We start from the raw sequence: 25792 nt of genomic DNA, 5'->3' as shown, positions 1-25792 counted from the left end.
TTAACATTAACTTTCCTCCAGGAACCGGGGAAAATAAGGTGCAGCGACTCCGACTTTGCGGCGCTGCGATCGATGCATGCGGGCTATCGTTTTAAGTTGTGGCTGGAGCACACTGACACGAATGAATTCATGTGAGCGAAGCACAAGCCACTAAATGAATCCGAAGAAAGAACTCAAAACGACAGCTACTTATTATCAAATGACTCAGAGTGTTTTGCTATGATATACAAACACGCAGGCTGTTTATACAGCAGCAGCAGCTTTCTTTCATTTATGTGCTCGCTGAAATGCTCGCCGGATATACGCATATCCACAACTGAGGCGACTGCGAAACCATTCACAAAAACAAAACAGGGCAGTCTACGGGAACTGTTTTCAGTTGAAATTTTGTGTGATAGCACCTGCCCACTTTCTTTTATCTCTAGATCACACACACTGCTGCTGCTGCTGAAACATAACAACCAGTGACAGGCTTATTTGCTCTAATTGTGGCTCTACTCTGTGAGAAATCAACAGGTGACCCTCCTACAGAGCTAAATAAACACTGTGTGCCCATCGCACACTAACACACACACACACACCTGCCACAGCTGCAAACCCCACTCTCAAAAAGAGCGTACTGTCACACGGTTCAGGCCTCCATTTCAAAGAAAAAAAGAACACTAACTCCCTTAAAGGAGATGAAGAAGAAAAAAGCAGTCAGAGTATAAATGGAATTGTTTGCACTCAGCGGTATGGCATGTGATATATCACCGAGCCAGACGGAAGGTAGCAAAACTGCCTGCATCCAAAAACGGGGCTGAGCGTGAGTGCGCTCTGTGTGTGTGTGTGTGTGTGTGTTGTTACATGCAACAAAAACTTCCAAAACTAAATTACAAACACAGACACACATGTACAGAAAAGCGTCTCCCTGCAAACACTTTGTCTAACCACCTGTGGCTGTTTCTGAGAAACGCACATGAAACAGCGCCCACCGCGTTCAACTCCAACACCTCGATCATTACCGAAACCTTCGCCTCCACATGCCCAGGGAGGGCTGCCCTTACAATCCATGATCATTCTATTGAATTACTTCTTTATGGCGGCATTCCTCCTCGATGACCTCATGTTTCTGAGCAATCAAAGCCATGCTAGAGAAATATGTGAGATATGTGGACAGGGAGTAGGAGCACGAGGGGGAGAGAGAGAAAGAGGTCACTTGTGAGCTTCAGCTGTGAAATCTACAAAAAAAAAAAAAAAAATCTTCAAAACTAATCTGTCCGGACTTGAGCACATTGGGATGTTTTGCTCTCGTGCGCGTATCCCCACCGCCGAGGGCCGCCGCTGCACTAATATTAGCGAGCATGTGAGCGGGCGACATAATGCCAGCACTCAGATCGTGCAACATCACATCATTCCGGTAGCTTCTTTGGTTACACTGGGTAAATAAGGGGTGGTTTGTGATGTGCAATTATTCCTGGGATAAACACAACACACACACACACACACACACACACGCACACACACACACACACACACAGCACCCCACACGTAGGCTTCACGTGGTCAATGTGATTCATGTTTTCCCTTACTTGGGACGCTTCCTCCCTCACAGACGTCACGTTAAACAACGCACTGTGTTCCACAACTTTTGTCAGATGACTCAATGTTATGTCATCCCGATGCTATTTCGGCCTGAGTCAACCGCTTGGCATTAGGGTGGACGGCAGCTCCCAGCGACCTGCCACTCTGTTATTGATGGCGACATCATCCTTTATCCTCCAACTCCCTGAAACCCCTGCTTCAGCACAGTAGTCCATTTTCTTTCTTTTTTTCGTTTGTGTGTTTTCCCTGCTCTGCACCCTCAAGAAGATTAGCAACTGGGCTGGGTTTCGAACCGCAGTGCTTTTGAGAGATGGCTGAAATGCGTCCGTAAAAATCTGGAATTGAAGACTGTCAAGTATCAAAAATGTGTTTACTTTTCTAATCTTATGCTTCATCTAAATCAGTGCTTCTTTAGTGGGAAGTGTTTTGGGTAATTGCTTGTAGTGAGACGGCTTTACACACTAATGCACTGAAAGGTCGTGTACATTTTTGGTTTTGTGGTGTCTTTCAACCAAAACACACTATTTAAATATGTAAACATGTCAGTTTAAAAGATAAAAAAACACGTAAATCTTCTCAAGCATTTGAAAAATAAAAGTATATAAGTAAGTTATGTACAAGACATCTATGTAATAAAAGGCAGAGATATGCTAACCAGTTAGCAGCGACCCATCCTGCATTGTTATATGGATTTGTCCAGGCAGGGTCGGCTAATAGGACCGCTAGCTACACGGCTAACTTAGCAAACTGGCTGCCTCGCATTTGTGCGTATGGATTCGACAGGTGGACTTTTTTTTTTTTTAAGCATCGCACCTTCAAACAAACAGAAAATCTTCCTGAAAACTGAAATGTTCAGGAAATGTTTTAAGGTTTTATTCACATCGTGTCCGGTCACTTTCATCAGCTTCCTGGAGTCGCAGCAAATGGGTGACCGGGAGAAACACACCGTCATTTTGGGGGAATGTTTATTTAATGTTTAATGTTAATGGACATATCGTTGTACGGTGTTTGTCGGCTAACCAGCAAACCAATAGAGAGTTTCAAAAGAAAGGTTTTCTGGGTTACGAAGAGACATTTGAAACTTGTGGCAGACACAGAAGGCTTCGCTTCAATTGTAAAACGCGTTAGCCTTCACTTTACATCAAGTGCAATAAAAGCAGTGCTGCAATAATTCTTTGTGAAAATTTCAACAAGTATTTAATATTTTTGGCAAAGGACACAGCCCTGAATATAATACTCTGTCAAGATTTCCACACATACACACACACACACACACACACACACACACACACGGCTCCAGTGACTCAGGAAGCAGGTCATGTTTTTCCATACAAAACTAGAGGGCCCTGAGAGCTGCAGGAGAGGGACTTCCTCTGCCGAAGGGCCAAATTCCACATGGCCCGTGACCATTAACCCACCCAGGCTGACTCAGACCCCCCACCCCACTAACCTCGCAACCTCCCAACACTCAACACCATTCTAGGGGAAAGCCTCGACTTCACAACCAGCTGTTGGGTCTTTTCCCTTGGCAGGAGACTTCCAGAAACTTCTGAGGAGGATGTAGGTCCGCCACTTGCTGTCAACATCTCAATCTCTCTCACTTTCATGGCGTCGGATACCAGAGAAGCGCGAATGGGAAATACAAGTTGTTCGAGCGAAAAAAAAAACACCCCCCACAAATGTCGCCCACTGATACGCCTTAGTGTTCACTTGCAGGGTTGAATGTGCGGCAACAGCAAGAAACAGACCGCCTCGTGGCGTCTTCTGAGAGCCTGCAACAGGTAGTCAGGTCGGGAGGCACATAAAGAATGGGCTTTTGAACTAGTTGATCGCCGGCATGGAAACTTCTGAGGCCTCCTGCTGCTGTGGCCCTACATCTCTGTTGGCATGCAAATCCACCTTAATGCAAGCTTTTCGCCAGATCTACAAAGAGTTCCTTCAAGAGCAGAAATCACAGCTGATCTTTTATCTGCAAACACTGAGATTCTTTATATGATTCTGGTATTATCAGCAGCACACATGTGCAGCGATTTCGCACCGCGCGGCTACAATATTGTCTGACTACCACGAGCGCACCGAATGAAATCAAATGTCCTATGTGTGTGTGTGTGTGTGTGTGTGTGTGTGTGTGTGTGTGTGTGTGTGTGCGCACTTCGTATTCAGCTTTAAACGCTCCCCTGCCTCAGGTCAGTCGGGTCAGCGGCCAGAGCAAAAAATCTGTGCCCAAGCTATCTGATCTCTTTATACTCGGTATGCAGTTAATGAGCTTTTTGAACCCTCATTAGACACAACTTCCCCCATCACACACACACACACACACACAGCTCTTTAACCCCCACTCCGAAAACATGTGCCGGCCCCGCTATTGTCTGACAGTGTGGAGACACGCAGCTGCCTGCAGTCTGGTCAGTAACACACTGACACGAGGGGGGAAACACACAAGGCAAAGGGCAGAGTTTGTCATCTCTTTCATACAGAGAGTGTGAGTGTGTGTGTGACTGTGTGTATTAGTGTGTGTGTGTGTGTGTGTGTGTTTGTGGGGTGGGGTGGGGGGCTTTCAGAAAAAAAGCAGCCCTTGCCTTGCCTAAACGTCTATCGTAAACGTCAGGAAGGTCAAAGCGAGGCAGCCTGCAGTGTGCTGGAATGCAACCAGGAATAGATGGGAGGTAAAGCCTTCACATGCCAGAAAAAAACCCCAAAACAAAACAAAAAACTGACTGTCTTCTCAGTGAGGTTTTTATATATGTCTGGAATATTTACCTGAGTGTGGCTGATTGACTGAGTTCTTCTTCTTCTTTTTTTTTTTTTTACCGAGCGGCCTCTAAGCACAGAAAAGTTAATCATCTTTCAGTGAACATTTTTGTGCTGCTTATTTTAACACTCGCTCAAGCCTGACGGATTTTCTCTCAGGCCTCACATACTTTCTGATGAGATCTGGGCTATTAAAGAAAAAATGAAAAAAAAACAAAACAAGCCCTCCTCTGTGCTCCAGGGCCACTCTCTCAATGACTAATGTGATTTTATTTGTATTTTGTGTGTGTGTATGCGCGCAGCTTTTCCTGTCTTCTACTTTTAGTCTCTGGCGTCACATATTTAAATTAAAAACAATAACAACATAAAAAAAAAAGTGGACTTTCTAACAAATTGGGACAACTTAGGAGCTGCTCAGAGCCACTTTCCTTTCTCTTTAGGCTCGCCTGAGCTGCAAAGTGGAAGTGGATCTCTCTGAAAAACCGTCGCGTTAAAGTGACAGCCGTCCTTCCTTGTTTACTTCACCAAATCAGGCTCACCCACACCTCAGCCGAACATCCTCCAACAAGCACCCCCACTCACTCACTCGCTCACCCAGCCACCCTCCCTCCCTCCCCGGTAGATACTTGTAGGCCTCAGGAAAGTAGCAGTAAAACAGACCCCGGTGATCGCTTACGGGGTGGGGGGGCTCCCCGAGTCTGGCCTCCCCACTTCCCTCCTCTCCTCTTCCTCTCTTTCACTGTGTTTTCGTGAAATCAAAGCGACAACAACAACAAAATTCAAGGCAAGCCCGAGCAGCAACACTGACCTGAATAAACTGGATAGTCAGGGCTGATTTCCCGACACCGCCGCCTCCGACCACGACCAGCCGATACTTCTCCTGCACCGAGCCGTCCTTCCAGCCTGCCATCGGGGACACTTAGCTGCGCTCTCCGCCGCCGCCGCCGCCGACGCCGCTGCTGCTGCTGCTGCCGCTGCCGGAACACCAGTGAGCAGCAAACACCCACTTTTTTTTTTTTTTTTTTTTCGCTCCTGTAAACTGAAGAGGCCCTGCAGTGGAGACAGAGATACACACACACACAAGACCGCAGGAGGAGGAGGGGGAGAGAAAAAAAAAAAAGCCCAGATAGGTGCCGGGAGAAAAAAAAAAAAGAAAAAGAAAACGGAGTCGTCGGTGTTAAGTCCGCTCGGTGGACGGGTGGGTGTGGAGAGAGGAGGAGGGGGTCCCGGGAGCTACGCGCGCCGCCTGTCCATACGTCTGCCTGTGTTCGAGCCTCGACAACACTGCGATGTTGGAGGAGACCGATAGTAGGAGTGATCAGCCAGGCCAGTACTAACGTCTGGCGCTAGGGGCTCTTCTACAGGCTGACTGCCTCGACACCAACCAACCAACCACCCCCTTGCACACGCGCGCGCGCACGCACGCACACAGTCACAACCCACCCTGCAGCCCCGTCCTGAGACTAATGTCACACACCCCTGCTGTCACATTCCTGTCCTCAAACGCAGCCTGCACACACACGCGCACACACAAGCAAAGCCTGCTCACTGTGAGTGCAACCAACTACATGACAGTGATAATAACACACAAAGCCACCACCAGCAGCGTCAAGTCGTTTCCCGTTGCTGACTTTTTACTCCAACATCTCTGCCCCCTCATTATTCTGACACCGAGACGCCTTCTGAGGGTCCAAGTCCACTTCCAAGTGTCGCTGGAAGAGCACAGACTGATGCAAAACGTTTTGGAAAAATGCATTCATAGAGCCCCAGAATCAGAATCTCATCGCCTCAGTGGGCTTTACAACCTGTGGCCTACAAATAACGACCTCGTCTGTCCTTGGACCCTCGATTCAAGGGGGTCAAATTTGCGACATTGAGAAAAAAAGGACTTCTAACGGGGATCAAAAGATGGAAGAAATCAGGGTATGGAAAAGAGCAACAAAATCACAGTTTCCAAATTTCAGACAGGAATTATTACACATATGAAAAGGGCCAATCAGCCAATCATTACAAGGCATAATATGTAAGAAGTTTTGTAGAAAACATTTAAAGCTGCGGCAAAGTTAAAAACAAACAAATAAACAAATACATTGAAATATGTGTTAAATAGCTCTATATTTCAACATGAATCACTATGCTAGAGTATGGTTGGTGTTCGGGCTCTCCTCCTCCGGCTCATTCAGTAAAAAGGTGAAAAAGTTACATAATGTTGCTTTAAACATTTTTTCTTACATTCATTCTTTGTCCAGGTGCATCTTCGTGGGACACCGTGAGGATGGTTAATGACAGTGACTTCACGAAGGCACAAGGCCTCATTATTGTGATCATCCATATAATTTAGAGTCCAACACGGTGATCATCATCTTGAACTTTGAAGCGGTGTCATAATAACACACCACCGAGGAGGCAGTAAAAAGCGCGTGGTGAAAAAGCCAGTTTATCTGAAACGCGCATGACTTTTATTATGTCAACATGTCAGTCATATGTCATGATGTGACAAATCTCCCCTACAGGATTACATTATGCAGAATACCAGCACACGGTCTGCTTTGACACATGTGCTGCCACCTAGTGTCCGGACCTGAAACTGCGCAGTAAATTACAGGCGTTCCAGACATTTACATTAGCAGTTTATTCATATTCACAGAACAGATTGTGTTGTCAAAGCTTGTATCTCACTAATGTGGGTTTTGAGTAATGAGGAGAAATAATTGTTGTGGAGAAATAAGTTATTGCACAGATACCTTAGAGGATGAAAAAAAAAGTTGCTTTGATGAAAAATATACTAAAAGCCATATGAAATCAGCGTGCCACAGATGCAATACACACCCCTATACAATAAGAGGAATTAAAGAATTTGAAGGATTTTTCCTTTTAATCTTGCTTGCCAAAAGTCATGTCTTAGGTCATGGAGTTTAGCAGTGATTATAATTACAGCTATCATATCTTCACAAAATCCAAAGAGGCCCCACACAGCACACAGGAGCTCGGCCGTGACCGTGCTGCCAAACAGCCGACTGTTTATTTTTCAAAGATGAAGCTCCGACCTCAAAGCCACCTTTCAGCCTGCACCTAACCCCCCCTGGAAGGGACACATTTCACAGGTATTGTAAATGTATGAATGTGGGGCAGTGACCCTTTAATCTGGCATACCCCCAAAAATCTCCCTTTACTCATAAATTATAAACGGGAGGGCAAGTGGAATATGTGGGTCTGTGCCAACACTAATCCATCTCCATCTCATTATCACAGCGACAGTCGAAACTTGCGGATGGCTTTGAGAGTACCCCTGAAATCACTGCAATACATCATCCTGGGTTTAAAAAAAAAAAAAAAAAATCAAGTCCGCGCCTGGGATATGTCTATGTTTAAGTGTTTGTGATGTCATTGGTAATTCGGGGGTGCTGACAGAACAAAATCCAATCATTTTCACACTGTGCAAGATATCACAAGGGTTGTCTGAGGAATTCTAATTAGAGCCTGGAGACATGAAGCTGGACACAACGGGAGCTCCGGGCCGCAGTCCTTTCACTTGACTGTGTCACAGCAATATTTGTTTTGGAAATCACCTACTAAACATCTTTAATGTCATGTTGAAAGCATTACAAAGTGTTTAACCAAACTGCACCCGAATGATATATTGTTTGTTTACATTTCTTAATAAAATAAACTGTATATGTCTGGTGACAACCTGGGCACAAAGTACTAGATCATACCTTGTCCTCAGCTGCTTTACAGTTTCATCTTAACATCACAAAGGGAAGAAAAGTGGACAAGATGACAATAGCCCACATGGATGCATTTATTTTAGAAATCAGATCATGTGAAATGTAATAAATGAAATAATTATAAAGTGTCTAAAATTACACTGAAAACATGACTCAATGAATACAGCATGGCCTAAAGTTCTCATTCTTTTAATACATATTGTTTATTGAAAATTAAACAGGACAGGGAAAGAACATTACTGAGATGTAGTTTTTCAGACGTAGGTGATGTAAAAAAAAAAAAAAATAAGGAAAAATGCACTGAAGCGACTGAGCGTATAGAGTTCTTCATTTGCTGTGATGAAAAGGCTGTAAGATGATGAGCAATACGAGCGAACAGCAGGTGACTTTTACAAAGTCAGAGGGATCAGCCGGATCAGACGTTTGTCTTCTTTTGGGAGAGGTTGATCTTGTCACCGAGGCTCAAGGCCATCCCCTGTTAAATGAAGGAGGGAGGATTTATTGGAACAGTCTTTATGGATACAGGTAAGATCATTCAGCTTTAGTGCAACTTCATGTATTCACTTCTCCATTCGGCTCAATTCTCTCGACCAGGTATAACATTAAATGTTACCTTTTCAGTTCATCGCTTTAGAGCAAATAAATTCAACAAAGCCTTTTACTTGTGATGCATACGGGCTCATGTGCAGCAGCTGTGACCCACCTGACTTTTGGCTCGAATGCGTATGTGTCCGTTGACAGGTGCATCAGGCCCCAGGTGGATGGGCTTCTCGATGCTGACATTAGCCAGGGCGTCTTCTCCAAAGATAGAACGAGCATAAAGGTTGGCAGCCATGAAGCCGCAGAAGCCAGACAGAGCCTGAGTTTGAAATACAAACAGAAAAGAGTTGAGAATATTACACAAAAACACCACCACCTTGTTGACACAGGTGATGATGCTAGGTTACATACATAAAGTCATCAAATGAGAACATACAAACTCATCACAAGGGAATATTTATTACAGACAGATTTCACTCATCCTTTATTCCTGTCAGCTTTAAACCCTCATTTACTGTTTTTGCTCTGCTGTTTGTAACGTCTCATACCAACCTTCTCAGGAGTCAGACACTTCATGTTAGTGGACTTGAGGATATGCTGGAGGTAATCGTTCAGATCAGTGATGTTGGTGTTAACTGTCACCTACAAAAAACAAAGAACCATCTTCAATGTAATGTTAAGTTTGACTGAGTATTGTTGCAAACATGTCTGAGCCAATCTGCCAGGCAGTTTTATGGAACCAGCCACTAGGTAGACATGAAAAACTTACCTTGTTTTCCCACTCAAACTCTGCCCACATCTGTCTGAACTCCGCGTCGGTGCAGGAAGCTGGCTGGATGTAGTCCATGATGTCGATGTGGATGTCACTGAGGACGACGCAGTTTCTGTCACTGGCAGCTCCCGACACATCGTAGACTGGGGAGGCAGAATCAAACATCGTAAGTGAGAAAACATTCTCTAGTTACGGAGAGAAAAACATAATTATGAGGGTAAACTGACACAAAATGATTCTCTTACCAATGTTGCCAAATATAATGCCGTTCTCAGTAGAAGCTACCTTAACGTTGGCTTTGATGTTAGCAAAATCGTGAGGAGCGAGGGTAAGAGGCGAAGGCTTCTCAACCAACTTGAGATCACCTGTAGGATGGATATATTGAGTGACATAAATACATACTGCAGTGTTGCAACACAAATGTGATATTCCCTCATGGTTGCTACATAAGAGAATCTGTACACATTTCGTCCAGTGAGGTGTAAAATAAACTAACCTAAAGTGGCCAGTTCAAGGGTGCAATTCTGGAGAGTGTCACTGGTTTGGTTGACGACCAGCACATCCAGCACAATGTCGTACTGGTTGACATGAACGTAAGCTTCAGCGTACACTGGGTCTGAGAAGCCTGTCAGCTGGGTCACCTGGATTGGAGAACAATGACGTGAAATTAATTATCTCTTTTAATACAATGAAATACAAAACAGATTTCCTCACAGTGATTTCAAGGTGCCTTTTACATCCACTATCTAACAGGGGTTTTTACAGCAGTGAAGGCACAGTGGGATGAAAAAGAAAAAAAGACTTGTAGCTGTGTGTACTTACAAGAAAAACAATAATAACACCGGGTATTATTTCACAACTAAATAGGATACTATTTGTAAAATTCAAACACATACAAAGAGGAACAACTTTCCCACTGGGCAATGAAAACAGCATCAGTCTCTGAGGTCTTAAAATATGTACGCGTTGTAAGTGCAATGCAATGAATAGGCACATTTTCAACCCCCCCCAAAAAATCAATTTAATCTACAAGCAGAGAGAAGTCTCCAACTTCTTCATGCCTGATCTCTTGTATGATCACGTTTCTGCAGGGAGTGCGGTCTACCTTGTTGAGTTTTGAAGCCAGGGGATCAGCAGCCTCCTTCCTCTGAGTGTTGCCCATAGCAGCCAGCAGACTGAGCTGGAACTGGTCCTCCTTAGAAGTCATTTCATTTTTGGCTGTCAGCTGCATGAAGGATATCGGGTCGTCTGCCTGCACCGTTACATTACGCTTCTCAGACTCTTTCTGTGGTGGCAACAAGAAAAACATTCTGTTATTTGATAACAGCCTAAACCCAAAACTGAATCAACTCACAGTAAAAACAAATGAGTAACATGAAGAAAATCAGTGACTGGTTTTATGACAATATACCTAGAGACACCACAACTCCAATACATTAAGTTGTATAAAGTGATAAATCTTTTTAAAAAATTGGCATTTACACCAAAAATGTGTTCACTTTCTCTACTTCAGTGGCTGCCAGGTGGTTAAGTGACGAATTCAGCGGCCATTACCTTCTGTGACAGCTTCTCTTCCTCCAGTCTGACAGTCAGCATATGTGACAGTGATTTGCGGCACTCCTTGTTGAAAATGTCATTCATAAGTGGCGAGCACTCAGACAGGACCTTGAGGCACAGCGAGATGCGGTCCACATCATCGTCTGTAATTGGCTTCTTGGGCAGAGAGGACTTGCCAAGGTGCAGCACAGTGACCATGATCAGCATGGCCTCTGCAACGAAAGACTGCGAGGGACAACAAGACAGCAGGGATTAGAGGAAGAGGCAGATGGCTTGACTGATCTCCTTTTACAAAGGGGTTGACTTTAAATGAGGTAAAGACAGGACAACATACATTTTGTTTCTTTTTGTCTGGAACAATAGCAACGTAGCGCAAGGCCACTTTGGTCAGTGTAGTGGCCAGGGACGCTGCCACATAGAAGTCTCCATCCATCAGGAAGCCTCGGAGCGGCGGTCTGGAACAACACAATCGGTATAAATTGAGTGGCAAGATAAACAAAATCAATACAATTAAAGAAATACTTGAAAATGATGATATCCTCTGAAAATGTGCTCCTTTTTTTTCTTTCTTACCTATCCTCTTCTTTCTTCGAAGGCCTGGAGGAGCTGAGGGCACTCTGTGTCACGTAGGTGCCCATCTCTGTCACCAGCTTCTGTGCTGGAGCTGCACTCACTTCATCCTCGGGTTTCACCTCCCCGGTCTCTTTCTTTATCTCATTTTCTACGATTGGGATCTGTCCAAGAAGAAGACAGGAATCAGATATTTGTGACAATTCCAATTAGGTTGGGGTTGTCGGGTAAGATTGTGTTACAAACCTACCTCTCCCAAGGACCTGCGGACTTCTGTCATCACACTCTGGATGTCTTCCTTTGTGCTGCAGTATTCTCCCAAGATCCACAACGCTCCCCTGTAGATCCTGAATAACAACATTGGTGACAACAATCAGGAACATTCTCACAGCTACATACTGCTATACGGATATACTATCCATCAGTTCAATCTAGTACAGAGTTGACAAACATGAGAGAGAAACTAGACCTGTCTCATAGTTTAAAAGGGCAGATCAATTAGATCATTTTCATTCCTTATGCTAGGTAACCAGCTGAGTTACATTTTCTATTTTCCATCTTCTTGTTTCCATATTTGTCTAAATCAAAAAAGGCTTACCCAAAACACAGCATAATATTTCCCTCAATATGCATATTAAGACTCACTTGACAGTTTTGATGGCGTGAAAGACTTCCAGCATCTTCTCAATGACGAGGGGTCTTAAGTTGTCAAATCTCTGAATTGCCTCGCGTACGAACTCCAGCACATCAGCAGCAGCTGCCTCATTAGTGTCACTTAGGAACTCCATCAGCTGTAAATCATATCAACACACAGAAAAATATTAATATGTTCTTTTTCTGTTCTTTATATTAACCACTGTTGATGTCGCCATCAAAATGCTATGAATAATAAAACAGTCGAGAGCATTTTCTTTTCGATGTGCTTAAAGAACACGAAGAAAAAGAAGAAACTCACCACTGGAATGACATTGGCCGCCATGTCAGGGAAGCGCACGCTGCAGGAGTGGAGAGTGCGCACCAACAGCTGCCTGTACTTATCAGTGTCTTCATGTTCTGTTACGTTGTTTGTCTTGATCACCTCTTTCTTCAGAACAATCACCAACTATAAAACAAATAGCTGTCACTATATTTGCAGTATATTCCCTTTGTTCTCCATTTTCCATGCATAGACACAAAAACAACAAAAACGTGGATCTACAGTGAATGCTGCCGACCTCTTCTACATTGCGAGATGAGACGAGATCCAGTGCCAGCTGCAAGGTCTTCTTTCTGACTTCCAGGTCAGGGGTGCTGAGAACACGCAGGATGTCCATGACAAGGTCCTAAAGGAATAAAAGCAACCATTAAGAGAAGAGTATTGCCTTCTTACTGCTTTTGTTCCATGAACTGGACTAAATAAAACTAAATATTCGTCAGTGATAATTACTAATTATCCTTTTCATGCATGAACTGGTGAATTGAATATGAAAGAGACCTCACTAAAATGGGGAACAGATTATTAAAATTATCTTAATTGAGAATTATAAAACACTTGGAGTTTGAGTAACAAAAGAATAGACCATATTTATGAAGTGAATTTAAGAGAGAATTAAATAAAATAAACAAAAATCGTAATTAACAGCCTACTAGTTATGGAACACAGTCATACATAACATGGTATTTGTCAGTGCTTTACAATAAAAAATAAGTACCTGGTTAATGGTTAAAATGTGTACCCTAATATAAATTGAGTCTTTTTTTAGTTTAAACTTTAGTGTTCTCTTTAATAACAAATGTTTTGAGATGGAGGGTAACAGTCGTTGCAGTTCACAAGGCAAAATGTCTTACTTGTTAAATTCAACAAAAACTAACCAAAGCCATAATTCATCGTACCTGGAGAACACGCTCGTGTGTGGGATGCTCCTTCAGCTCAATCAGACGATCGAGAACAATCAGCTTTACGTTGTTGTCGCTCTCCTTAATAATCAAATCAATGTAGCACTGGGCAGCAGCCTGGAGTCCGACAAAGCACACGATAGATTAGATTGTGCTAGACTTAAGACATTACTGATGTCAGATCAACTTTAGTACAATATCAGAACTGTATAAATCGCATATGACTGACAAAACCTTGGTGATGTACCTTAATGGCAGTGGGAGCACTGGAGAGCGTTACAAGAGTGCCAGCGGCCTCATACTTAACAGCCGGACTGGAGGACTGCAGCAAGTTGTAGATGCAGCGGATAAACCGGGCGCGCTCAGAGGGGTTAGCGTGGCACACCTTTATGACAGAGGCAACAGAACAGCAGGAGTTCAGACATTAAAACAGCTATTCTCATTGTAGGCTGTTGTGTTATAAAGCGCAAATCAGAAAAATCCAGGCGTTGACTCACTTTGTAAATCAGCTCCACAATGACCAGCTGGAGAATGTCGCCAAAAGTGTGAACCTGGTCAATGCAAGTGCTGAGGTAATCCAGAGCTCGATCCTATAAAATGTGAACATGTGAGTTAGATGATGTAACTAATGCCTTCCAGACAGATACCATGAAAGCAGCAAGAAAGGGACAATATGCTACAGACCTGATCGGCGTGAATCAGCATCATGAAAGCATTTCTCTTACAGCTGGCATCTTTCTCGTTGACAAGAAAATCATGAATCAACTCTGGCGCATCTGGGATGAGATGTTCAAAGTTCCTGAAGCAAATAAGGGCAATGAGTTGTTTGTTGTTCATGAATGAAAGGAGTGAGCATAAGCACCTGTCGCAAGGCGAATGAACACTAAATACTCAACAGTTTTTACCTGTAGATGGTGTAAATGGCCAGGACAGCGTTGCGGCGCACATAACTGTGACGGTGCTCAAGGCAGGCCCGGATCGCTGGCATGAGAGGCTCAAGCAACTCGGACTCCTTCAGCTTGCACAGGAAGCGCAGAGTGGAGCCACGGATGAACTCATTGGGATGCTGCAGGTCCTGAAATAGAAAGAAGGATATGAGGATTAGAGTTGCAACTAACAGTTATCTTTAATTAATCCATCAATCATTTTGATGATAGATCAATTAATTGCCTTTAAAAGGTCAAAAGAGCTCATCACAAATTCCCAGAGCCCACAGTGACATCTTAAAATTGTTTCTTTCATCGAACTAACGGTTCAAAACTCAAAGACTCTTCATTTACCATCATAAATAAAAAGACAATTCGACAACACCATATTCTAAGAAAGATGCTATATCAATAACTGCACTATAATTACCAATACATTGTGACATTACGTACAATTCTATACGTATAAAAACTCATAAAAGTCCATGCACAGATAAGTTGATGAATCTCAACCTTTAGCATGTCAGTTAGCTTACCTTCCTGTAGGCATCACAGACCAGGATCATCTCCTGGAGCAGCTTGCCATCTGGGGTTGTTTTGGGAACAATCTCCCAGAAGACCAGCAGCAGCTTTTTGATGGTGTGGTCTTGAAGTGGCAGCACAAAGCGGATTATGGTCATCAGCAGTCCTGGCAACTTCTCACCATTAAGAATCATGATGATGACCTTCTTCAGGGCCTCTGTTTTTGCCTTGATCTCCCCCTTTTCTGTAGAAAAAAATATTGTTATAAATAGAACTACAAATGTGATCAGCGAGACCTGAAGCATGCATTACTATTTGTATTTTGATGAGCAGCTCTTTACCTTACTCATATGTTAAATAAATCTGCAACGATAACAGTCAATAACCTTCAGACGTCAGTGTTGACAATTTTCACTGTCTGTGTTGTTTTAAAACAAACAGGTGTTGTGTTTTTGATTTTTTTTTTTATTCAAGTATTAATATTATCAGTGCTGTGAGAACCACAAATCAAATTCACATCCAAATAAAATCACCTCCATTGTAATTAGGGGGAACATTTCACAAATGAATATCTCCCCTCGACTTGCTTTAATTGAGTCAGACAGACAATCAGTTTATCAATATTGCAAGCAAACATTCAGAATAGTTACCTAGATCAGTCTTTAGACTGACTTCAGAGGGGGGCTCTGAATCAGATGTAACATTGATCAGAGTATAACAAACATTCTCTGCAGCTGTCATTTTGCTGCTGGGCTTGTATCCGCTTAGAAGAATCCCAATGAATGTTGCTCACTGGATAATACCTAAGAGAAACACAAACACAGTAGATTTAGTGAATGGCGGAGGCAGCGTTTACACAGACACATACATTTGAGTGCAGCGAATGTGGACTATAACTAAATCTGCATCAACACATGCTGACATTCAGATACACAAAATAAATCTACTGTGCAGCATCCTGCGAACAGGACAGAATCCAGGACTGCACACTCATATTTCCTTTTCTTTACAGCAGCCAAAGAAGGCACAGCAAACTGTTGGGATTGGACAACTCTTCCTACAAGTCTTTTAAAGCCCGGTATAGTCATTCAAGGTATAAATCAAAGGGCTTACTTATACAATAGAGCCAATTCATTCCACAAAAGCATGATTTACCAAATATAACCACTTCTTCTTATGATAACAGAAAGCAGATATTTGTGCTTAAAAAGTCTGACTCAAATGCTGACTGGATTCCCTCAGACTGCTGAAACCTCACTGGCTTCAGATCAGTTCTGGAGAGTATGAACTTTGTCCGCCATCGCTGACATTGGAAGCACATTAGGAAGAGACCTCATAATGGCACAAGGAGGAATTATCACACCAAGTGCATGTTCCTATGTACATATAGGCACCTTAGGCTGATTTGAGTATTTATTAACCTATTCTATGATCTAAGAAGCTTGATTTGGCTTAAGCACACTAAACTGTAAAGAGAGCAAGAAACTGATATGGCTTGAATGTTTGATTTATGTTACATTATTTTATGCCTATTCTCCTCATACAAAACACACGAGTTGTAAAGTAAGTTGAAAAGATGTTAACATCATATGCCTCCAAATATGATCTTGATCTAGACATGTAAACCTTTTTTCTAGCAGTGACCACCACAAAGACAGTCCATGAAAATACAAACTGAGCCACATCATTTACTTGCCACGGGTACCTGTGAACCTAAACAACACAGACAGGTCAGTTTGATAATCTTGGGATTGAACAGACGTTTATAAATGGATTTAGTATTTTATGTTTAATCTGAAGTTTTTAAAGACATATGAGTCAAATCGCGGAGAAAACACTTCAATGTATCTCGAATATATTTGTGACAAATGGAGGAGCACTAGCTGTCTCCGAACACCTGACTTCATATCCAAAAGTAACGCTAACAAGGTTCGGGTATCTTCCTGCTCTTTTCTGCACAAACCAGACTGCTGTCCTCGCAAGATTGCAGGCAAGAGCTGTCAGTATGACAGCAATAGTAGCTTAAGTTACAATGTTAACGTTAGGTCAACAAAGCTACTCAAGAAACTGTGACACGCAGCGTTAACACAGCAGCTAGCTAACTACTGTTACAGCGCTAATGGCGTTTCTGTGTTAGAACCAACAGCTGTACACCAAAATCTCAATAAAACTCAATCATTAGTAAGTTGGTCGACGATACAATTGGTTAGATTAAGTTTAGATGCGCGATTAGTTGCTACCTTGCGAACGTTAGCTAGCGCCAGTTTAGCTTCTGTCCTGGCTAGCAATGAAATGGAGGACAGTAACGTCAGCTAGCTGTATTAACAGTTACCACGAGTCAGAATAAAACACATCATATTGGTACACATTTACATAACCCACCTAACTGCACGACTCTTGTCTTCCGAAGTAGCCTTCGATATCCAGTGTTGGATATTTACATCTGTAAAATCTCACAGAGGCTCCCTTCGGCGAGCTATCTGTACGGCTCGGATACTTCCTAGTGACGTGGAAGATTACTTTCTGAGCCACATCACTACTACGGAGCCCCGGAAGGCTCAAACACGACGGCAAAAACAGCATGAAAAATACAGCGTGATACCGAATATCTCTCATTATTCACATTTAAATACATGGGAATACCTATTATTGTAATTGAAGTTCTTTAAAGGTACACTGTGTGGTTATGGGGAACACATTTCCATTAGGAAAGACTGATTTTTCCTGCCTAAACAAACTAAATAAACAAACCTTTTTCTTTTCATGACCGAATAGACAAACTGACCTCAAAGGACAAGACAGTTTCATACTATTCTATTTTGGTTATATTTGGCAGACTCCACCACCTTTCTAGCTTCATACAGTGTTACGGGGACCTCATTTTTCTCTGAGAACAGCTTGTTTATTCAGTTATAGAGAAGATAAAGAGTTTGTGTTATTATCCTATTAATGTTGTAAATATTAACATTCTGAGTTTGGATTCCTTCTCCAGATTGACATAGTATATAGACAGTGCCCCTTTAAATTTGTTCAGTGTTGTAAAAATCTAAATTCATTTCAATTTAAGGACCTCAATTATGATCACTTTGTTGCCAACGCAACATTTACAATGATAACCAGAGTCAGAATCAGAATTCCTTTATTTGTCCCACAAACGGGAACTTTCCTGTGTCACAGCAGCTAAAGGACAATAATATTACATGAATAATAACAGTAAAAAATAAACAATAGAATAAAAAGCTAAGAAATAGGATAGACTTGTATCTACATAATACTGTACAATATGAACAGTGTAATTGTAAACAGTGTGGCAGTGTATTGTTCTTAATACATAATAAATATGGGTATGAAAAAATGTCCAGTTAGTGCGAACCAAAATGAGAAATGGGTTGTGTGTAGAGTTTTTATTGCACAGTGCACAGTGAAGTGTACTGTCTGGGAGCACTGCTGGTTGTAGAGTCTGACAGAAGCAGGAAGGAAGGACCTGCGATCCCTTCTCTAAACAGCCAGAAACACATGTTTTGGGGGGATTTATCCACAGTAACACAGATTAAGATTTAGTAAATGCAACAATCCATTGAGCAAAGATGAACTGCCTTGACATCACTTAACTGAATAAGAACTTCCCTGCTCTTTTATATGAAAATACATGATACAACTGATTATTGTGAATTAAGCATAAAATAGGGATCATTGCAGGGGTACTGTACTTAGACAAAACATTTTATATATAATTAACATTCATAATACTGCACAGCTTCAAATTACAACTTATTGTCATAAGTAGAGCCCCAGCATCACATACACAAATACTTTCAAATATAGACACATATATCACAACCTAACGCACACACACGCCCCACTGAAATAATGTCACTTCCGTGTTACAACAAAATAACACAGCTTTTAATGGTAATGCAGCACCCTCCAGTGGAATCTTAGCCCATGTGACACAGTTGTTGCACATGAACCTGAATGAACCATAGTCTTAAAGTGAATGTAATAAAATATTTAATTGTTCATTAATTTACATTCTTTACAGCAATGCAACAGCCCATTGGCAAAAGTCTGTGAAAACAATATTAGTATCGGTGGAGTAGGTCTATTATTCTCTCTAAACACTTTAAGAATTCTCTGGCTCAGAGGAACACATTACATCAGGCTTATGCTACACAAACAGTACTCTTTACAAGGTTAATCTGATTGTTGATTTTGCTGTTGGAATTTTAACCATCTTAATACTGTCAATTGTATTGTATTATATGGCTGCAAACACTACCATAGAGTAAGGTCATTCTGAATAATATGGGTAAGTCTCTTCACAGGCATACACATTCAAATTGTCCATGGTAAGGAGGGTGTATGGTTTCAGTCAGGAGACAACTACTTGTGACAGAGCCTTGCCAGCCAAAGAACAATGGCTACACATGTGCTTCTATCTATTCTATGTGTTTACTATTAAAATGATTATTTATATTAGGATTCTCATTTAGTTAAAAAAAAGTCCCTATTCTGTAGGATTTTTTTTAAATCTCATATTTTACTAGATCATTCAGAGGAAGAAATGCATAAAATGACACTAATTAACAATTTCATAGAATAATAGCACATAAAAGAGTTATGGTGTTTTTCTTCTTAATATTGTTAACAGAACAAAAGGACACAAAAAGACACATATTTACAAAAGTGTATCAAGTGTAATAGGATAGCATTGTTCATTGCTCTGATGAAACATTAAAACATTTGACCCTCATTTTATATTTGCTATTAAATTGAATTTAGAAACCGATGCCGAGATGCCAACAGCAAACACCGAATGTGACACTTCAAATGATGACATCATCAGGTGACACCTTTACATACAGTCTGTGGGTGACTTAAATTTAGTGGCATGGGCTCTAGAATCCTTATGTAAAATGTTACATCTGAGCAAGCTTTTCATAAAGTCAGACAGGCCCTGAAAACTGTAAATGAATTATGTAGACCAGAAAATTTACATTCTACATGGTACAGTTGTAGTTTTCATGACCTGAGGCAGCTGTACCTAATTTAAGCAAACTGAAAAACTTTGGATTTTGCTTTGGTGAATCAAATCAGTGGATACTGGAGACCTGCAGTGTGTGAACAGTTTACAAAAAATCTTCAGCTCACTTTTGACTCAGCACCTGCCCTTTGTCATAGATTATCTCATGTGAACGTGTAGCAGGGTGGATGCAGAGTTAGATGGTTTCTTGTGTGGATGGCAGCTCTTTCTCCTTTCTTTTAATGCTTTATGCGTGTAATGTACAGCACAGTGACTTGTCCTGTTGATAAAATGGCCTTGCCTTTCTATAAACCTTAATCACTGCCATCTGTCACTTGTGTAACTGATGACATTAAATGGCTCGGCTATATGTTCCAGTAACGTTAGTCCAAAATGCACAATGCAAACCTCTGAAATTCGTAAATATGTATGCTCCCTAGTTACTGTTAGTATTATTTGCACCTGTGCTTTTCTTGTGACATGTCAAAATGTCTCCTGTCTATAGCAGTTTTGGTATTATTCTGTAGGATTAACCTCTGTAAATTAACTTGTTGATATGATGTGTCTGGTGAGTATACAAAATAACAGGATGTTATTTGAATTATGGAAGTGCTTTTCGTTTATTAGGGTAAAGACTTGTTTGCTTGTCAAGTTGGCTGCGCTCATTGAACACGTAGCTGATCAATAACAACGTTCCCAACAACTTAAGGATGTCACAAAGCTAGCTTACGTGTCTCTATCTAGCTAGCTAGCTAAAGCGTCCGATGGGACTCTTTTTTGACCGTCATAAACAGCGGCTTCACTGCACACGACCTCCATAAAGATGTTAAATGTTGTTTTATTTCTTTATTATTATACATTACCACTCAGTAATCTGCAGGTACAACCAGGGTATAACTGGTCACTCTGTTGTTATGATCAGTTTAATCGACAATCGTCCACTTTACCAAGCAGGCTGGCAAACCAATCGATCCCAGAGCAGCCTGATGCAGCGACACGCAGTGGCGACACTTCGACAAAAAGAACGATTAATTTAAAGAGGTTAAAATATTGATATAATTATAGATTTAATTGGACCGTGGACAAGTTTAGTAAAGCCGTATGCGTTGGTGAGAAATTAAGTCAAGGCTTCAAAACATGGTAGAGTGTCACAATTCATTTATTTATGCATCTTTTTTAAAATACATTGATATTCAAATTCTGTAGGGATGGAAAACAAGCTTAAACACCTATTTTTAATGAGTTATAACAAGCTGTACTTGCACACATGAGATTAGATCAAATCAGATGATTTACAAAAAACACAACAGATGTGTCAGGAGAGGTCAGGATGCCATCAGAAGGAGAGTACATTACAGAAAAAAATACACAAAACAATAAACAATCATAAAAAAATACATATGTCACATAAGCTTGTGACTAACATCAATAAAAAAATAAAAAATAAAAAAAACTGACCAAAGACCACACATGAGGAATGGGGCTGAAACAAGTACACTTACAGGATTGGAGTGTCATGGAAATGTCACCATTCAGGTTTTAGTAATATTTTCTTTATTGAATGAGAACTTTTTGTTTTTTAGGTTTCCTCATTAAGTCCGGTCTCAGAGTCTACTAATGATATTACATTAGTGATGCGGCTCAGGATTGGTTGAGAGCGCCACATTTTCCAAAAGCCCTCTCCGCTGCGGTCTCAGTTGTGGCCTCTAGGCGGCGACAGAGAGGCGTCCTCTCTGTAAAAAAAACAACATCTCACCTTCTTTCTTTAGTCCAAGTGCTCGAGCACGTTTGAGTGACCATGGAGTGCTTTTGCTGTCATGTAGTTCAGCGTTAATACGGCGTGAAAAATATCAGCAGAGAGGAGGGGGGGTACTTTTTCAGCGCAGGAATACGAGGAGCCAGAGTCGAGCCATGGCTGCACGGGAGGACGGAGAGGCTTTGCACAGTAAAATAAGGCACCACGACGGAGCTGGAAGTGTAAACAGCTCAGAGGGCTTCAGGAACGGCTATGTGAAGAGCTGCGTCACCCCTCTCAAACAGGACCATCACAGGGGCTTTTTGTTCAACGTGTGCAGGTTTTGCAACGAAGACGTCCTCAATTCGAAACTGCTCAAGGTGTCTGCCCTTTACGTCGGCGCCTTCGTGGTCTTCGCGGTGTCTTTCCTCGTTTCCAGGGGCTTGCAAAGTGACTCGCTGTGGGATTTGCGGACTTTCTTGTCGGGCTTCTCCCAGTCCATCAGTCCCCTGTTCAGCATAGGATGTGCTTTCTTCTTTCTGACGTTCTACCTGCGGAGGAAAAAGAAGGAGAGCAGCAAATGCTGGCTCGTGTCGCTGCCGGCATCGTGTTACCTCGGGGATTTTTTGGTTTTGCGGTTCTTGCAATGGGGAGAGGACCAGCACCAGATGCAAATGGTGGGCAGGTTGTTATTCGTGTTGGGATGCGTGGGTCTGCTCACGCTCATCCCCACTCTCAAACTCAAGCACAGTGTTCTCATACTGGTGTTCGCCAGCGTTGTGTGGCTGGTCTCTTTCACAAGTTTGAGCGGTCTGCCCGCACTGCTTAGACCGCTCTTCGCCTGCTTTGCGGGGGTTTCGGGCTCCCTGCTGGGGCTCTGCTTTGACCGCTACTACCCGACGAGGGAAGCGCCGAGCGGGGTTTCCACCGCGGAGGAAAAGGTCCCCGTGATCAGACCCAGGAGAAGGTCCAGTTGCGTTTCGCTGGGGGAAACGTCGACCAGCTATTATGGCAGTTGTAAAATGCCCCGCAGACCTTCGCTGCCCTGTATATCCAGAGAACAGGTAGGTTTCCCCCACCACCACCACCTCCCCCTCCTCTGTTGTTGTTGTTGTTGTAGTTCACAAGTAGGCCCACTGATCACCCACAGCTACCACATGTGCACCAGGAGACAAAAACACTCGCACAAGGCTCATCAAACCGGAGAAAAACACCCTCTTACTTAATAAACAAGAACAACAAAAAAACAAGTTCATCAGCCTATGATCAGATCAGATGTTAGATATCCAATTAATAAGTGACTTCTTGTAGAGGAAAAGAGGACAGTATATTGGGAGTGACTCAACTGGATGATTGTAGACTGTTCCAAGTAAAAGACAAATCTAATTTGATTATTGTAATACAGGCCTTCACGTGTTATAAATGAAGCCTTGTCTAAATTTACCTCAAAATGTCATCAGATTATAAAAAAAAAAAAAAAAAAGTGTTTATATTCCAGCCCAACTGATTCTGGATATGTAGGGCCCATACTGATGTTACAGACAAAAACAGTCCTGATATCGATACAAACAGCCAATATTCTTTTAACACACAGACGCTCAAAATTACTGAAGCAAAAATCCTCCACAGGGATTTAATGATTATAAGTTACAACCATGCATATTTTTCTGCATTACAATACTGTATTACAAAAAAATATATATATATATTTGCCCGTCTTGGACAACAGATTAGACGAGATGCATATATATCTGTAATAAACCAGTATCGGCTGAGCGCTATATATCGGTCGAGCTGTTATTTCTATAACTTGTAAATAATTAAACAGCAACATTCACCCTGCTATTATGTGCCGTCTGCTTGCCAAAACACTTTCTATCATCAGGACATCAGTCATGCTTATCTGCATGATGTTGGTAATATGTTAATTTGAAAGTTTATATACCTGATAGGGCCCCCTACTTGATAATAGAGATTTCAATTACTCCTATACTGATATATTGTCCCATAGACACACATTTATTCGCAGTGATGCCTCAAGTTGTGACAAAGATATGTAAGAAAGCAGGAGGTGTTACAGGTCAACAATAAACTTTATTGTGTAAAATTACATAGGTTCGCTGAGAACAGTAAACTTTGATGATAATAAATTAGCCCAAGGCTGTCACGATATCACTACATATTCACCACACGATTACTGTGAGATTAGTTTATGTTAAGGATATTATCGTGACAATTCAGTCTCAATATATTGTGAAAAGAATGCCAGCAATCACATCTATGTTCAACTTTATTTACTATTTATTTAATATGAGTGTAGGGAGAGAGTGTGTAACCATGACTGTATATAAAAGAGTACAAAAAGAACAATTACACTCAGTAACTAGTGAAAAGGCAACCAGATCAACTATTAAACAGAGGAGGCACAAGGCCAAATATCTTGTTCACATGATGTATATATCATATGTGTATTATTGACGTCAGTTTTCCATTTTTTAGTAATGTGATTATGGCATTATCGCAACATCCCTACCCCAAACATCTTTTACTGCGTGATAATCAAAAAAAAAAAAAAAAAAAAAAAAAAGATAATAAGAATTGTGTAGATCGGAAACCATATGAAATACTGGTGTATCTATAAAAGGCCAGTAAAGCTGATTTATATCAGTTTGGCTCTAAATCCAGATAATCAATGAAATGTGAGTTTCCTTCTACATCCTGCTGCCATAATGACAACACAAGCATCAGCGCAGCCAGTGATGTGGCCTACGGTTCCATGTGACTGTAGCAGTCAACAAAACAAAATGATGGCGAGCACATGCAGGGATTATTCCATGTCCACATTCAGCGAGTGTCTCTTTTTTGTCTGAGTTTTGCTTGTACACACAAGCCTCTACAAGCAGTCTGTTTTACATACAGTAGCCAACAGGTCCACTGCAAAGTGACGCTCCTCTCCACTTTGGTTTAGTTTTTGTAAACCAATACACCTATATCGAGTGCTATCCATTCCAAATGAAGACTATCATATTCCATACCGTATGTTGTGGATAAAAAAGGCTGATGCGAGCTGTCGCCTTAATTTGTGTGCGGACAATGTAGACAAATGCCAACGTTATTTTTAAATGGTATATTTATAAACAAAACATACAGTTCTTCAGTGGATGTCAGGCCATCAGCTCACACACATTGTGTTTTTTTGTCCTTGAAGCTTTGTTAGAAATGATGAGAGAAACTAAAAATGTATATCCAGTCCGTCTCAATTGTGCAATTTCCAGCAGTTGTTTTTCACTTCATTGTGTTTTAAGCTATTAGCAGATTGGCAGTCACACTGAGTCAGGCCTTAAACAGTGCGTGAAAATTAAATTAGAAAAAACATTCAAGACCATGTATGAATATGAGCAGTGGCTTTAAGACCCTTGTCTGACTACTACACCATTTCACCTTATATGAGATTAAGAAGCATTTGAACATAGAATGCACTCTAAGTAGGATATATGTAGGATGTTTTTTGTGATGGAGGCCAACCTTTGTATCCTGAAGAGAAAGACTTGACCCCAAGGAAGTGGTTTTTAAACAACAGATTCAACTTTTACCTGAAACAAGTTGCTCCAAGAAACATTTGAGTGACAAAAAAAGAACTGAGGAAACATTTTATATAAGTGAAATTAATAATGACCGTACTTCCAATCCACACTCTGTTAACATCTGTAGTTAATTACTTTACTTACAACCCAAACCACACTCCAGTGACATAATCAGGGGCCTAAAAACCTGAAACTGAATACTGTCTTCAGTCTTAACTGTCTTAACTAAATTGCTCCTCTTTCAGTGTCAGTTTCCATTGTCTTTGTAGATACAGTAGCTATACAGCACATAGTACACTGAAAGCACTACACCTTATTTACACCTGATTTTATTTTTGATTGGAAATTTAAAACAGTATGTTTTAAGTGGTCACCACTTCTTTAACTGCCACAATGTCTAGTTCAGTTACCCTGTTAAGAGCCCATCCCTCACTCCAACATGTTTTGTTGAACCTCTTTCATATTATGGAAAATTGCAAATCACAAGTGTAAACTGTAGAAAGGAAACGCTACGGTTGTGGACAAGATGTTACCCTCTGTGTATCTGTTGTATATTATCGGCTTTGTATCTAACACCCATTCCAATCTATATTGGGTGAAAAGATAAAATTGTGTCATGCCACAC

The 25792-nt window shown here is 41.5% G+C and overlaps 3 protein-coding genes and 1 long non-coding RNA gene across 6 annotated transcripts in view; 2 read left to right on the top strand and 2 right to left on the bottom strand.

The window, feature by feature from the left end:
• rras2 (RAS related 2) overlaps window positions 1–5394 on the bottom strand; it is a 31206-nt gene extending 25812 nt beyond the window's left edge. Inside the window, exon 1 of the mRNA XM_037094911.1 lies at window positions 5144–5394. Coding sequence (XP_036950806.1) covers window positions 5144–5245 — 102 coding nt within the window. The 5' untranslated portion in view covers window positions 5246–5394. The remainder of the gene's footprint in view (window positions 1–5143) is intronic.
• A 479-nt stretch (window positions 5395–5873) lies between these two features.
• On the top strand, window positions 5874–8525 carry LOC119017826. Its single transcript, XR_005074573.1, has 2 exons — window positions 5874–6258; window positions 6585–8525. It is a non-coding gene; the product is annotated as an uncharacterized LOC119017826 (long non-coding RNA).
• copb1 (COPI coat complex subunit beta 1) lies at window positions 8237–17363 on the bottom strand. Its single transcript, XM_037094910.1, has 22 exons — window positions 17208–17363; window positions 15476–15628; window positions 14840–15069; window positions 14283–14452; window positions 14062–14176; window positions 13875–13967; window positions 13625–13762; window positions 13375–13494; window positions 12717–12824; window positions 12458–12604; window positions 12148–12293; window positions 11753–11849; window positions 11506–11666; window positions 11267–11387; window positions 10930–11157; window positions 10481–10660; window positions 9872–10016; window positions 9621–9740; window positions 9373–9518; window positions 9156–9245; window positions 8767–8922; window positions 8237–8538 (listed from the first exon to the last, which is right to left on the bottom strand). Exons 2-22 carry the CDS (start codon window positions 15564–15566, stop codon window positions 8479–8481), a joined length of 2862 nt encoding a protein of 953 aa, XP_036950805.1. The 5' UTR covers window positions 15567–15628; window positions 17208–17363; the 3' UTR covers window positions 8237–8478.
• A 3662-nt stretch (window positions 17364–21025) lies between these two features.
• pde3b (phosphodiesterase 3B) overlaps window positions 21026–25792 on the top strand; it is a 48913-nt gene continuing 44146 nt past the window's right edge. For 2 of the 3 annotated variants that reach the window (XM_037095660.1, XM_037095659.1), the window contains exon 1: window positions 21027–22647. In XM_037095660.1, coding sequence (XP_036951555.1) covers window positions 21760–22647 — 888 coding nt within the window. In that variant the 5' untranslated portion in view covers window positions 21027–21759. Of the gene's footprint in view, window positions 22648–25792 lie in introns of all 3 variants that reach the window. The other variant, XM_037095661.1, reaches the window with a different exon arrangement.

Source organism: Acanthopagrus latus, chromosome 4, assembly GCF_904848185.1.
Source record: "Acanthopagrus latus isolate v.2019 chromosome 4, fAcaLat1.1, whole genome shotgun sequence".
NCBI classification, from domain to species: domain Eukaryota; kingdom Metazoa; phylum Chordata; class Actinopteri; order Spariformes; family Sparidae; genus Acanthopagrus; species Acanthopagrus latus.
Note: the sequence above shows the minus strand (reverse complement) of the source record. Positions and strands in the feature narration are given on the sequence as shown.